Source organism: Rhinatrema bivittatum, chromosome 1 (genome assembly GCF_901001135.1).
Source record: "Rhinatrema bivittatum chromosome 1, aRhiBiv1.1, whole genome shotgun sequence".
Taxonomy (NCBI): Eukaryota; Metazoa; Chordata; class Amphibia; order Gymnophiona; family Rhinatrematidae; genus Rhinatrema; species Rhinatrema bivittatum.
In genome coordinates, this window is record NC_042615.1 from 159,513,646 (window position 1) to 159,527,817 (window position 14,172).

General features: G+C 44.5%; 1 protein-coding gene across 2 annotated transcripts in view; it reads left to right on the forward strand.

Annotated features, from left to right (window-relative positions):
* PDS5A (PDS5 cohesin associated factor A) overlaps positions 1-14,172 on the forward strand; it is a 734,756-nt gene that overhangs the window by 260,252 nt on the left and 460,332 nt on the right. For both annotated transcript variants that reach the window (XM_029589173.1, XM_029589180.1), the window contains exon 12: positions 9,103-9,254. In XM_029589173.1, coding sequence (XP_029445033.1) covers positions 9,103-9,254 — 152 coding nt within the window. The remainder of the gene's footprint in view (positions 1-9,102; positions 9,255-14,172) is intronic.

The following is a 14,172-nucleotide window of genomic DNA, read 5'->3' on the forward strand; positions in this document are numbered from 1 at the left end:
AATGAAACAGGGGTAATGGAACTGGGGGAAGAAGAAGCCAAAGCAGAAAGTAACTCATTGACTATAACAATTATTTACAGTGTGCTGAATGTTCGGTAATGATAGCTATGGCGGATCAGTGATTTAGGGAAAGGCCTGTTTAAATAACCAAGTCTTAAGCCTTTTTCTAAATGTTAACAGGCAAGGTTCTTGTCTAAGTTCAGGGGGAATAGCATTCCATATGGTTGGTCCCGCTGTAGAAGAAGGCCTGTTCTCTAGTGGCCTAGTTGGGGGGGTCTAGACCTATCCGAGAATCCTCTGTAGGATTCTCGGATAGGTCTAGACGAGGTGTGTAGTCTGAGTGGGAATTGAAGGTTGTTGGGGGCTTGGTTATGGATGGTTTTGTGGATGATGGTGAGGGACTTGTGTAAAATTCTAAAACTTATTGGTAGCCAGTGCAAATTTCTGAGGATGGGTGTGATGTGGTCTCTTCTGCAAGTGTTTGTTAAGATTCTGGCCACCGTGTTTTGAAGCATCTGAAGAGGTTTGATGGAGGAGGCGGGGAGACCTAGCAAAATGGAATTGCAGTAGTCTATCTTGGAGAATAGAACGGCTTGGAGGACAGTTCTGAAATCTTGAAAGTGTAGAAGTGGTTTAATTCTTTTTAGTACCTGCAGTTTATAGAAGCAGTCCTTGGTTGTGTGATTGATGAATGTTTTTAAATTCAGACGGTTTTCGATTAATACTCCCAGGTCTCTTGCTTGGGTGACAAAGGTGTTAGTGAGTGTCCTTTGAGGGGTATCGCTGTTGTCCGGGGAAATGAGGAGGAGTTCAGTCTTAGCTGAATTGAGTATCAGGTTTAGGTTAGTGAGGAGGAGGTTGATTTCTCGGAGGCAATTTTCCCAGTACTTGAGTGTTTTTGTAATGGATTCTGTTATGGGGATCAGGATTTGCACGTCGTCAGCGTAAAGGAAGTGTTTTAGTTTTAGGTTTGTTAGCAGCTGGCACAGGGGAAGGAGGTATATATTTAAGAGAGTGGGGGACAAGGAGGAACCCTGTGGAACTCCTAGTGAGGAATTGATGCGAGGGGACTCTTTATTGTTGATTCTGACTTTAATAGCCTCTATAACTGAGGAATGATTTGAACCATCTGACGGCAGTTCCTGTTATCCCGATGTTAGTCGGTTGAGGAGGATGGAATGGTTTACGGTGTCGAAAGCTGCCGAGAGGTCAAGAAGAATTAATTAGAAGGATTGTCCTTTGTCCAGTCCCATGGTGAGGTGGTCTGTTAGATGAGGAGGGTTTCGGTGCTTAGTGCCTTACGGAATCCGTATTGGGTAGGGTGCAGTATTTTGTGGTCTTCAAGATAATCTGAAATTTGAGTGTTGACTAGTTTTTCCATGATCTTGGCTACAAAAGGCAGATTGGAGATAGGGCAGAAATTGTTTGGTTCCTTTGGATCTAAGTTCGATTTTTTGAGAAGAGGTTTAAGAGAGGCGAGTTTTAGGGCGTCCGAGAAGATTCCTTGTGATAGAGAGCAGTTTATGATATCGGCCAGAGGTTTGGAGATGGTGTCAGGTACCAGTAGGAGTAGTTTTGTTGGGATTTGGTCATAGGGATGGGTAGATGGTTACATTTTCTTTATTAGGGTTTTAATTTCCAGGGCGGTAGTAGGTTCAAATGATTCAAGTGAGATCCCTTTATTTGAGAGAAAGTAGGAGCTAGGAGAAGAGGTAGGGCTGGTGGGCAGGAGAGTGAAGAGGTTGGAGATTTTGCTTTGGAAGAAGGTTGTCAATTCATTGGCTTTAGATTGTGCTTGGTCATTAGGGATAGACGGGGCGCTGGTTTGTGTGAGTTCGGATACGTAGGAGAATAGTGCTTTAGCGTCGAAAACAAGGTCATGAATTCTTTGAGCGTAGAAATCTTTTTGTCCGTAAGGTGGAGTTCCTGTAGAGGTGGAGGGTAGATTTGTAAGCAGATAGTGTGCTGGGGGCCAGGGGCCTTGCGCCATTTGTTTTCTTTCTGTCTGAGTCTTTGTTTAAATTTTCGGAGCTCATTGGAGAACCACGGTTGTCTTCTGTGCAAGGTAGGATTGATTTTTTTAGTTGGTAGCGGACATAATTTGTTAGCTACTGTCTACTTTCTACTGTCTACTTTAGATTAGCGAGAAGTTGGCAGAGGGGTAGAAGATAAATGTTGAAGAGAGTAGGGGAGAGGGATGATCCTTGAGGGACTCCAAGCGTAGAACTGATGGGGTGAGATTCTTTGTTGCGTATTCTAACCTTGTAGTTTCTGTTACTTAGGAAGGACTTGAACCAACTAAGGGCAGTTCCTGAAATGCCGATGTTAGAGAGGTGGTTGATAAGAATTGCGTGATTCACGGTATCAAATGCGGCGGAGATGTCAAGCAATGCCAATAGAAACAGTTGTCCTTTGTCTAATCCCATAAGGATGCTGTCCGTGAGAGAGATTAGGAGGGATTCAGTGTTTATGGAATCCAAACTGAGCGGGGAAGAGAATCTTATAATCATCTAGGTAGTCTGATAGTTGGGTGTTGACCAGTTTCTCCATGAGTTTAGCGATAAATGGGAGGTTGACGATGGGACGAAAATTGGCAGGGTTGGTGGGGTCCAAATTTTGGTTTCTTTAGAAGCGGTTTAAGTGAAGCAAGTTTCATATTATCAGGAACTGATCCTTGGGAAAGGGAGCAGTTTATAATTGCAGCCAGTGGTTTGGAGATGGTTTTAGGAATTGTAAGCAGTAGCTTTGTGGGGATGGGGTCAGACAGGTGAGCAGCGGGTTTCATGCTCTTGAGGATGGATTAGATTTCGAGGGAAGAAATGGGTTCAAATGACCCCAAGCTTGCTTTCTGGTTGCTGGATGGGGGAGTAAGGGGGAGGTGGTAGGATATCAGAGGAGATAAGCGGGGATATGAGGTTGGAGATTTTTTTGTCAAAGAACGCTGCCAGTTCAGAAGCTTTAGTTTGGGCTTGGTCGTCGGGGATAGAGGCTTGGGAGGAGTTTGTGAGTTCTGCCACGTATGAGAACAAGACTTTCGCGTCATAGAGGAAGTCGTGTATTTTGCGGGTGGAAAAATCTCTTTTTGTATGAAGGACGATTGCCCTGTATTTGTGCATGGAAGCTTTGTATGCAGATAGGGCCGCTTGGGAGGGCTCCTTGCGCCATTTGAGTTCTTTGCGTCTTAGCTCTTGTTTCAAATTCTTCAGTTCAGGCGTGAACCAAGGTTTTTTATTCTTCAAGGCAGGGTTTAATTCTTTCGTTGTCATAGGGCATATTTTGTAGCCACGGCGTTGGTGATGTCAAGCCAGGATGCAAGGGCCGAATCTGCATCGGAGACGTTAAGGTTTTGTAGTTCCGTAGAAAGGTGGGAAGAGAGGTCATCCATGGAACAGGGTTTTCTGAAGTGTATGGTTGTTTTAGGCATAGTGATGGTGGGGTTTTTCTTTATTGCGAATTCAGTAGTGATCGAGTGGTCTGAACAAGGGACTGGGGTGGAGGAGGGGGGGGGGAAGTGATGGTGAGGCCAGCGTTAATAAAGATGAGGTCTAAGGTGTGTCCGGCTTTGTGGGTGGGACTGTTAATAATTTGCTTAAAACCCAAGGCCTTGATGGTGGACAGAAGTGCTTCGCAGTTGGGGGAAGGAGGAATTGAGTCAACGTGGAGGTTGAAGTCTCCCATGATGGTTTGTTACATACCTCAGCCAGATCAATGGTTTCAGCTGTCTCTGCCTGAAGACTTCTCTGGTTAAGACACTGGTCTGCGGATGTCTCTTCAAAAGCTCAATTGGGATCTTTACCCTTTAAGGGTAAACTTCTCTTTGGGAAGGATCTTGAGGACTTGATTCATTCCTTAGGAGAAAATAAGGTACATCATCTGCCTGAGGATAGGCCCAGGACAAGGGGATCGTTATCTTCCTGATCCCGTTTATGAGGAAACCGCAGGTTTCGCTCCTCCCGTTCTTCAGGTTCTTCTTTTCGGCAACAGCCTGCTAGACAGCAGTCTTGGCCTCAGTCCTTTCGAGGACGTTGTTAATGGGAGACCTGATCCCTCCCAGTCCTCTGGTGGAGCGAAAACTTCTCAATGAGATGAGGCCAGTCTGTTCTTCGGTTCCGGTAGTGTGACACAGATTGTCTCTCTATTTTGAGGAGTGGGCCAAAATAACATCGGATCAGTGGGTCCTTACTGTGATAAAACAAGGCTACGCCTTAGATTTTCTACAGCGCCCTCGCGACCGTTTTCTCGTCTCTCCATGTTCTTACACTCAAAAGTGTCAGGCAGTGCGGGACACCTTACATCGTCTAAGAGAGCTCAGGGCCATTGTGCCGATACCTCTATTGGAGCGATGAAAGGGCCGTTATTCCATCTACTTCGTCATACCCAAAAAAGACAGCACATTTCATCCCATTCTGGACCTAAAAAGATGTCTGAGAATCCCAAGGTTTCGCATGGAAACCTTAAGAGTGGTCCTGGCATCCATTCAGAAAGGCAAGTTCCTAGCTTCTTTGGACCCTGACCGAGGCATATCTTCACATAGGAATTCGGTCCGACCATCAGAAGCTCCTGCGGTTCTCGATTCTAGGGGACCACTTTCAATTTTGCGCTCTTCCTTTCGGTCTCGCCACGGCACCCAGGGCCTTTACCAAAATAATGATTGTAGTAGCCGCACAGCTCCGAAAAGAGGAATTCTTTGTTTATCCCTCGCTAGATGATTGGCTTATTCGAGCGAAGTCGGAACATCTGTCGCTTGACTGTGTCTCGAGTTCTTCTGCTTCTGCAGTCATTGGGCTGAGTTGTCAACCCAGCAGAGAGCCATTTAGTACCATCCCAGTCCTTGGAGTTTCTGGGAGCCCTGTTCGACACCCAGTGGGGGAATGTTTTTCTCAAGGAACAATGGATCATCAAACTACAGTGTCAGATTCTGGTCTTGTTGTCCAAGTCTCCTCCCAAACTCTGGCATTATCTTCAGGTTCTAGTCTCCATGGCCTCCACTTTGTACTTAGTTCCATGGGCATTTGCTCATTTGAGACCACTTCAGTCAGCATTGCTCTTCCGCTGGAATCCGGTGTTGGAACAGTTTCATCTTCCCCTTCCAGACTCTGCTCGTTTCAGTTTCGATTGGTGGCTCCTATCGCAGAATTTACGTCGTGGAGTGGTCTAGAGACTCCAGTTTGGACAGTAGTCACGATGGATGCCAATCTGTCCAGCTGGGGGGGGGGGGGCAGTTTGGCTCGACAGGTCTGCTCAGCGGCAATGGTCGCCAGAGGAATCTCGTTGGTTGATCAATCGTTTGGAGACCAGAGCGGTGAGACTAGCCTTACAGGCCTTTCTACCGCTTCTTCAGGGGAAGACAAAATCCTTTCCGACAACGCGACAACAGTGGCTTATATCAAACGCCAAGGGGGAACCAAGAGCCAATCGGTCACTTTTGAGGCTCAGCTGTTGATAGCATGGGTGGAACATCATCTTCTTCGCATTGCAGCATCTCACATCGCCGGGCTCGACAACATTCAAGCAGACTTTCTCAGTCACCATTGTCTAGATCCCGGGGAGTAGGAACTTTCCGAGCAGGCGTTTCATCTCATATGCGAAAAGTGGTCCACGCCGAGCATGGACCTGATGGCAACGTTCCGGAACTCCAAGGCTCCACGTGTCTTCAGTTGACGTCGAGAGCCAGGGGCAGAAGGAGTCGATGACTTGGCTCTTCCCTGGCCAATGAACATTCTGCTTTATGTGTTTCCTCCTTGGCCTCTCATCAGCAAAATTCTTCGGCGCATAGAATCTCGTCCCTCGGAGGTGATTCTGGTAGCTCTGGAATGGCCAAGACATCCTTGGTTTGCAGACCTTGTCAACCTCATAGTGGACGGTCCGCTTCGCTTTTTGAACCTTCCAAATCGTCTCTGCTAAGGTCCCATTTGTTTGGAAGAGGTAGATTGCTTCTCTCTAGCGGCATGGCTTTTGAAAGGCAGCGCTTGAACGATAAGCGTTATTCTGATGTGGTTGCTACTCTTCTCAGGTCAAGACAAACCTCTACTTCCCTGGCTTATGTCAGGATTTGGGGAGTTTTCGAATCCTGGTGTGAGGAGAATCAGGTGGTTCCTACTTGGGCTTTGATTCCTGACATTTTGTCTTTTTTGCAGGCTGGTCTGGCTAAGGGCTTATCTTGAAGCTCTCTCAGCATACAGGTGGCAGCTCTAGGTTGCTTCTGTGGGAAGATAAAAGGAGTTACCCTGGCATCCCATCCTGATGTGGCTCGTTTTCTTCGGGGGGCAAAACACATGCGTCATCCTTTCAAAAATCCTTGCCCTTCATGGAGTTTAAATTTGGTTCTTAAAGCTCTTTGTGCTCCGCCCTTAGAGCCTCTAAAGAGGGCTACTCTTAAAGACCTTACCTTAAAGGTGATTTTTCTGGTGGCTATTTCTTCGGCCCGTAGGATTTCTGAGCTTCAGGCTTTATCTTGTAGAGAACCATTTGTAAGAATTACAGATTCTGGAGTTTCTTTGAGGACTGTTCCGTCCTTTCTTCCAAAGGTGGTTTCTTCTTTTCACTTGAATCAGTCGATTGATCTGCCATCTTTTCCTGATTCACAGCCTTCGGATCCTCAGTCTATAGATTTGAGAAAGCTAGATGTGCGGCACTCTCTATTGCGTTATCTCGAGGTCACTAATAGTTTCCGCATGTCGGACCATCTTTTTGTGCTCTGGAGCGGACCCAAGAGAGGGCACAAAGCATCTAGGGCTACTATAGCCTGATGGCTAAAAGAAGCTATTGGTTCGGCATACTTACTTCATGGTCGGTCGCTTCAGTCTGGTCTTCGTGCTCACTCTACTCTGTCTCAAGCAACTTCCTGGGTGCGTGTCAGCAATTATCTCTGCATGAGATTTGTAGGGTGGCGACTTGGAAGTCTTTACATACTTTTGCTATACATTATCACCTGGATGTTCAGGCTCCAGGATCTGGGGGTTTCGGTGATGCGGTGATCCGAGCGGGACTCTCAGGGTCCCACCCTAGGTAAAGGAGCTCTGGTACATCCCAGGAGTCTGGACTGATCCGGGTACGTACAGGGAAAGGAAAATTGGTTCTTACCTGTTAATTTTCGTTCTTATACCATGCATCAGTCGAGAGTCCCGCCCATTTCAGTTTGGCGATAAAGGAGAGTCCGCTTGTTCTTATTTACTTTGCAGATAAGTATTTTCTCATAATATAACAAACATATGTTGTTAGGTACTTTGCTGCCGTTTGGGTCAGTGAGTCTGGTTCTCATGGAATGTTCTCCCAGTTTATAGCAGTTAGCTACTTAGTTGGGTTTTTTAGTTCTTCTGCTTTGTTACATTTAAATACTGACATACTGTAGGTGCACCTCACGGAAGGGGCGAAGTCGGTTGGAACTTTTTCTGCCTCCATCTACTGGTGAGTAGACAGAACCCAGGAGACTGGGCTGATTCGTGGTACTGCAGGAACAAAAATTAGCAGGTAAGAACCAATTTTCCTTTGTGCTGCTTCATATCACTCCGCAGATCTTGGAATCATTCACTGAATTCCTCCCTTGACAGCATGTCTCCTACTATAGAGTTCAGCACTAATATAGTCTGCACTGAAGCTGATTCATCTTCCATGCGGCTTTTCGCGGCCTGATCACTCGCTTCATCAGCAATATCTCCAGCTTGTTTGCTAAATGAGAATTGCTCAAGGTCCACTGTTTTTCATCTGGTCGCCATCCTTAGCCGCAGTGTTAGCTCTGGGAGGGAAAAAATCTCCAATGTGGGATCAGATGCATTTATGCTTGGTGGATTAGCTCGAGAGCAACTGGGAGCTCAAAGGCTAATCGTCCATCTTGGCTGATAACATCACCTTTCCCCCGGCCATTTTCCTTTCTAACTGCAGTATAATCCAATTTTTGGGATACTATGGGAGTGTGAGGGTAGTCTTGGTAGATGTTGGTTATGAGGAGAGAATTCTGGTAATACTTTCTTGAGCAGAGGAGTGTCCATACTCTGTCCAGAGAACTGGAAATAGAGAAATACGATACGGCAGCTTCCAGAAGGTATCTCCCAAATCTGTAGCTACCAACATTTCCACTACTTTTGTTTTTGTTTCAGAAGAATTAATTTAACTTGTTCCAAAACTTTCTTACTAAATGCGCCGTGTAACCAATGAGAAATGTATAATACATTCCAAGCTCAATTCGCCCCAAGTATGCAGGAAAGAAACAAAAGTAGAAAGGCTTTATTGTAAAGATTATATTTTTATGCCATTTTACAAACATACATTTCAAGATTAACTTGAAATAAGACAATGAAGCATACGTTATCATTAAAACACAAAAAAAACGAGTACAGAGGAAAGAAAAACCTCCCCTATTAATTTTTGTATTATATTTTCTCCAGTAGCCATGTGAATCTTTTGTTGTCCCCACTAAGGCCAGGGGAATTCAGTAGAAATTTGAGTGCAATAAACATAATATAAAAAAAACATAAAAAGGAAAAAGCGCATTACCTGGAATATTATTACATTTCTGAGACTATTTCAGGAAGTCACCACATCACCCGCCTTCTCCCTTATAGAAACTCTCCTAACTATGAAATTCCTTAATTATCCAAAAATAGTTAAGGAATGGTTTTTTAAAAAAAGCAAAGAATTTGTGCATTTAAACATGCAGTTTTCCAGTGTTCTTTGTTGTAACAAAACAGCTAATTTGTATTGCTTACTGCATAAATTATGGTATATTAAAAAAGGAGAGCACTGCCTCTTTGTTTTTCTATAAATGCAACTTTTCTGCCACTTTGGGGAAGTCAGGCCTTCTATCGAATGACATATAAAAGCTGAATGTTTCATTGTCAGCACCCCTGATATCAAGAAATTTTATTTGTATTCAGTCACCTTGAGTTTTGTCTTTCCGATCATGTATTTATGTCCATTTTCCTTCTATAGTTGGGTAAACATGGCCTCCCCTCACCCCCTCTTAACAGAATTTTTTTTTCAGGATTTAAGGGATGTTGGAACTGCTAAGGTTTTAGATACAAGCATCACTGAGCCTCCCTTCTTCCTCCTCCTTACTATTATTGATTTATGATCATTTGATGTCGGTAATGTTTTTGATTACAGTGGCGAGTGAGAAAGGAGGCAATGATGGGATTAGCACAGCTGTATAAGAAGTACTGTCTCCATGCCGAGGCAGGGAAGGATGCAGCTGAGAAAGTGAACTGGATTAAGGACAAACTTCTGCACATCTACTATCAGAACAGCATTGATGACAAGTGAGTTCAGCTCCTTCTGTTTGTCAACATTTGGACATTTGCCTTGTCTTCTTCAAAGCACACACTTCATGTAGCATGTACAATTTTTAAAAGATGCAATATCCATGAGGAAAGAGAGCCATTAGTTCTTGACTTGGTACATCTTTTGTTTTAGAGATGGGCTAGTCTAGATAATGTAGTTCTCGACAGATTTGTGTTTTGGCTTGTCCAGTAGACCCTCCTTTATTTTGATATCTCCCTCCCTTGCCCATACCATAGATTTCTGTATCTGTCCCAACCAATTTTGTCATTGTCTAGGTTATTCTAGGCCATCATTCTCTCGGTAAACAAGTATTTCCTGCCTTTTCCACCCTCCATCTTCAAATTTTGATCCCTTGTCCTTGACAAAATTTCCAGTACACAGCATTGACAAGAAAACCTTAGAAAACTTATGCTTTAAGGTCTTTAGACAGCTATTTATAATAGCATCTAAAATTCATATCTGCTTCCAAAATCCAAGGGCATGGCGAAGATTTTTCTGTCAATAAGCAGGCTGAATTAGCCATGCTGTCTGGGTGACATCACCTGGCACACTATGGATCTTTCCTTATCTGAACGACTGGCTTATAGTTTCTCCTAACCTGTCAGCTCTACAGAATGATCTGCAGAAAACTATATGTTGCCTGGAAGCCTTAGGGTTTCTACTCAATTATGAGAAATCGGTACACAGACCATCTCAGATCCTGCAGTTCATAGGCGCCAAGATAGACTATTCAGCTGAGGGCCTTCTTACTGGAGAATGGGATCCAGAGGATACATCATCTCAGGATCTCTGCTCCATATGTCGACAGTGTCAGCTCATCAAATATCAATGATGCTGGGACATATGGCAGCGGCCATTCACATCTTTTTCTTCACTTGTCAGCATATGAGAAGGCTGCAGTGGGGCCTCAAAAGCCAGTGGTCGCAATATCTTCAACCTTTGACAACCAAAATATCCGTAACAAGATCCATGAAGGAGGGACATAGCATGCAGGTGATGCATTGTCCTTTTACACCGAGGATATCTCCCCAAGGCCTACAGCCCAGGAGGGAAGGGTTAGGTCGGCCGTCATAGTTGGTGATTCGATTGTTAGGAATGTAGACAGCTGGATGGCTGGTGGGCGAGAGGATCGCCTGGTAACATGACTACCTGGTGCAAAGGTGGCGGACCTCACGTGTCACCTAGATAGGATTTTAGACAGTGCTGGTACATGTGGGCACTAACAACATAGGAAAATGTGGAAGGGAGGTTCTGGAGCAAAATTTAGGCTCTTAGGCAGAAAGCTTAAATCCAGAACCTCCTGGGTATCATTCTCTGAAATGCTCCCTGTTCCACGCGCAGGTCACCAGAGGCAGGCAGAGCTCCGGAGTCTCAATGCGTGGATGAGATGATGGTGCAATGAAAAGGGATTCAGTTTTGTTAGGAACTGGGGAACCTTTTGGGGAAGGAAGAGTTTCTTCCGAAGGGATGGGCTCCACCTTAACCAGGGTGGAACCAGACTGCTGGCGCTAACCTTTAAAAAGGAGATAGAGCAGATTTTAAACTAGAACAAAGGGGAAAGCCGACAGTCGCTCAGCAGCACATGGTTCGAAGAGAGGTATCTTCAAAGGATACTAATGATGCATTAGAATTAGGGCATCCCGACAGTGAGGTTCCAATAATAAGAAAAGTAGTCCAAGTGCCTGTAACTAAAAACTCACCTAAGCTAAAAAATTCTAACTTATCCCTATCAATTAAAAAGAATAATGAAAATACAAACAAAAAACAAACTTTGAAATATTTGTATACTAATGCCAGAAGTCTAAGAAGTAAGATGGGAGAATTAGAATGTATAGTAGTGAATGATGACATAGACTTAATTGGCATCTCAGAGACATGGTGGAAGGAGGACAACCAATGGGACAGTGCTATACCATCGTAATGACAGAGAGGAGCACCCGGGAGGCGGTGTGGCGCTTTATGTCCGGGATGGCATAGAGTCCAACAGGATAAACATCCTGCATGAGACTAAATGCACAATTGAATCTTTATGGGTTGAAATCCCTTGTGTGTCAGGGAAGACTATAGTGATAGGAGTATACTACCGTCTACCTGATCAAGACGGTGAGACTGACGGTGAAATGCTAAGAGAAATTAGGGAAGCTAACCAAATTGGTAGTGTGGTAATAATGGGAGACTTCAATTACCCATCTAGACAGGTGCAGGACAGAAAATGAAGTTCCATTCAAAATTCAAACGTGTATTTATTATATAACTGAATTTTCATAGTTCATTCAATACGGCAACTCCTTCAGGTAAACAAAGAATATTTTAAATACTTGTCCCCCGACACGGTCCGTGTTTCGTGTGAACTGCATCAGGAGGGACCGCAGTATATTATGATCTACAATAAAACGATACATATCAAGAATGGAACAAAATAGGCTGCAAGAAATATATATATATATACAGATGTAACGTAACAGGTACATACCTTTAAAGAGATCACAGGAGCGCGAGCGCCCTATAGCAATGACAGCCATTTAAAAGGAAAAAAGGCGCGAAAGGAAAACCTCTCGCGAGAAGCTGGAGAACGCCAGAGCGCACAGCCACACACATGTCGAATTAATAGGCTATTAATAAAATTGGTACCATTCGATCTCCTTGTTTAAGCCATTGGGGAAAACTGAATCCAATGTGAAAATCCAGCGCTGCTCTCTCCGTCCTAGCATCCCGGAAAAGTCTCCCCCTCGTTGGGGACATGCGACCACCTCCAGGACCAGGAAGGAGAGAGCATCGATGGAATGGCCAGCCTGGAGCCAGTGTGATACAAGAGGCTCGTCAATCCTGGAGGATCTGATATTACAGCAATGCTCTATAATCCTTGTTTTTATCATACGCGAGGTTTTACCCACGTATAACAAAGGACAAGGACATTTAACCACATAGACCACCCCTCTAGTTGTACAGTCAGTATTGGAAAACAGCTTAAATACCCGTCCAGTTTGGGGTGTACAAATTCCCTCAGAGGTTCTGTATGTCGACACATGGCGCAATGACCGCAAGGGGAATGCTGACCCCTCCTATCAGATCTCGGATCACTAGGGCAACTTGCTGTATGAACCAGTCGGTCCCGTAAATTAGACCCTCTCTTAAAAGTGAACCGAAGTGATCCGTGCATCAGAGTGTTAAGGGAAAGGGCTGCCCAATGTCTCTTAATCATGTTAACTACAGTCCTCCCAACTATAGAGAATGGAAGGATGCAGTTCAGCGATGTATCCTCAGTGGCCGTGGGGGATATAAAGAGCCATTCCCGGTGCGTGTATAATGCGCGTTTAAACGCTTTTTTGATGACCCGAGGAGGATAGCCCCTTGCCTTGAACCGGGCCGATAGAATTTGAGCTTGTGAGAGAAAGTCAGTGCGGTTTGAGCAAAGGCGACGCAATCTTAGAAATTGCCCCGTCGGGATATTCTCACGAAGAGCCCGAGGATGGCAGCTATTATATGCCAGTAACGTATTCCGATCAGTGTCTTTACGGTACAGTGAGGTCTGAAAATGGTCCCCCATCCAGAGAATGGAGACGTCCAAAAAAGAAATATGTGTGGGATGAATATTGTAATTAAATTGAATGTGGGGATTCAAAGAATTAACCCAGTCAAAAAATACATAAAACTGTATATCAGTACCCGTCCATATAATGAAAATATCGTCAATGTAACGAAACCAGGAATTAATAAAAGAAGACCAATCCGACGTATAAATCTTAGATGTTTCATAGTCGTTCATATACAGGCACGCCAAACTCGGGGCCATTGTCGCCCCCATCGCAGTCCCCTTATTTTGTTGGTAAATTTGGTCCTTAAATTGAAAAAAGTTTTTTGTCAACGCTATCTCTGCCAATTGTACCAAAAAAGCGGTAGTGACCCGGTGTGGGACTGGGCGAGTGTTCAATGCCCTCTCAATAACTGTCAGTGCCTCAAGTTGTGGTATGTTGGAATAAAGAGAAACCACATCGAGGGTAATAAGAAACAAGTTGGATTGGGTAATCTCTAACTGTTCCAACATAGACATAAAGTGAGAGGAATCCCTCACATATGACTTAATACAAGGTACAAGTGGTTTTAAGAAAACGTCCACAAACTGGGACAACGGCTCTAATAAGGAGCCCATGCCAGAGACTATCGGGCGACCCGGAGGATTTGTCAAGGATTTATGCACCTTTGGAAGGGTATAAAACAGTGGCATAACTGGATGGGATGCTACTAAAAATCTAGCCTCTTTGTTCGTAATGATACGTGCGTCTAAAGCCATTTGTACTGTAGATTTAATCTCCAGGAGCAAAGCCTCCGTGGGGTCCGCAGGTAGTGGGGTGTAAAAAGACATGTCTCCCAGTTGTCTCAGCACTTCAGTTTCGTAGTCAGATCTATTTAACACCACTATACCACCCCCCTTATCTGCTGGCTTAATCACAATGGAGTAATCTTTAGATAATTCCCCAATGGCTCGAGCCTCATCTTTTGGCAGGTTATACCTAATGTATGGTTTTTGTGAGCAAATCAGGTTCACATCTCTACATACTAGGCGCTCAAATGCCCCTAAAGATACATCAACCACCCCCGGAGGGGTCCATTTTGATCTCGGGTGAACCACAGACATATCTGATGATGGTAAGGAGTCCTCAAAAAATAATTTGAGTTTCAATCTCCGAAGAAATCTGTGGACATGAACTAAAAAATCAAAGTTATCCCCTCTACTGGTAGGGACAAATGAGAGCCCCCTGTGAAGTAATTGTAATTCCAGCGGAGAGAGCTGACGTGAAGAAAGGTTGAAAACAGTTTCATCCTTCATTGCCAGAGGTCCGCCTGAGACCGTGGTGGACGGACTACCCGAGTCTGTGAGAGGTCTGCGAGAGGTCT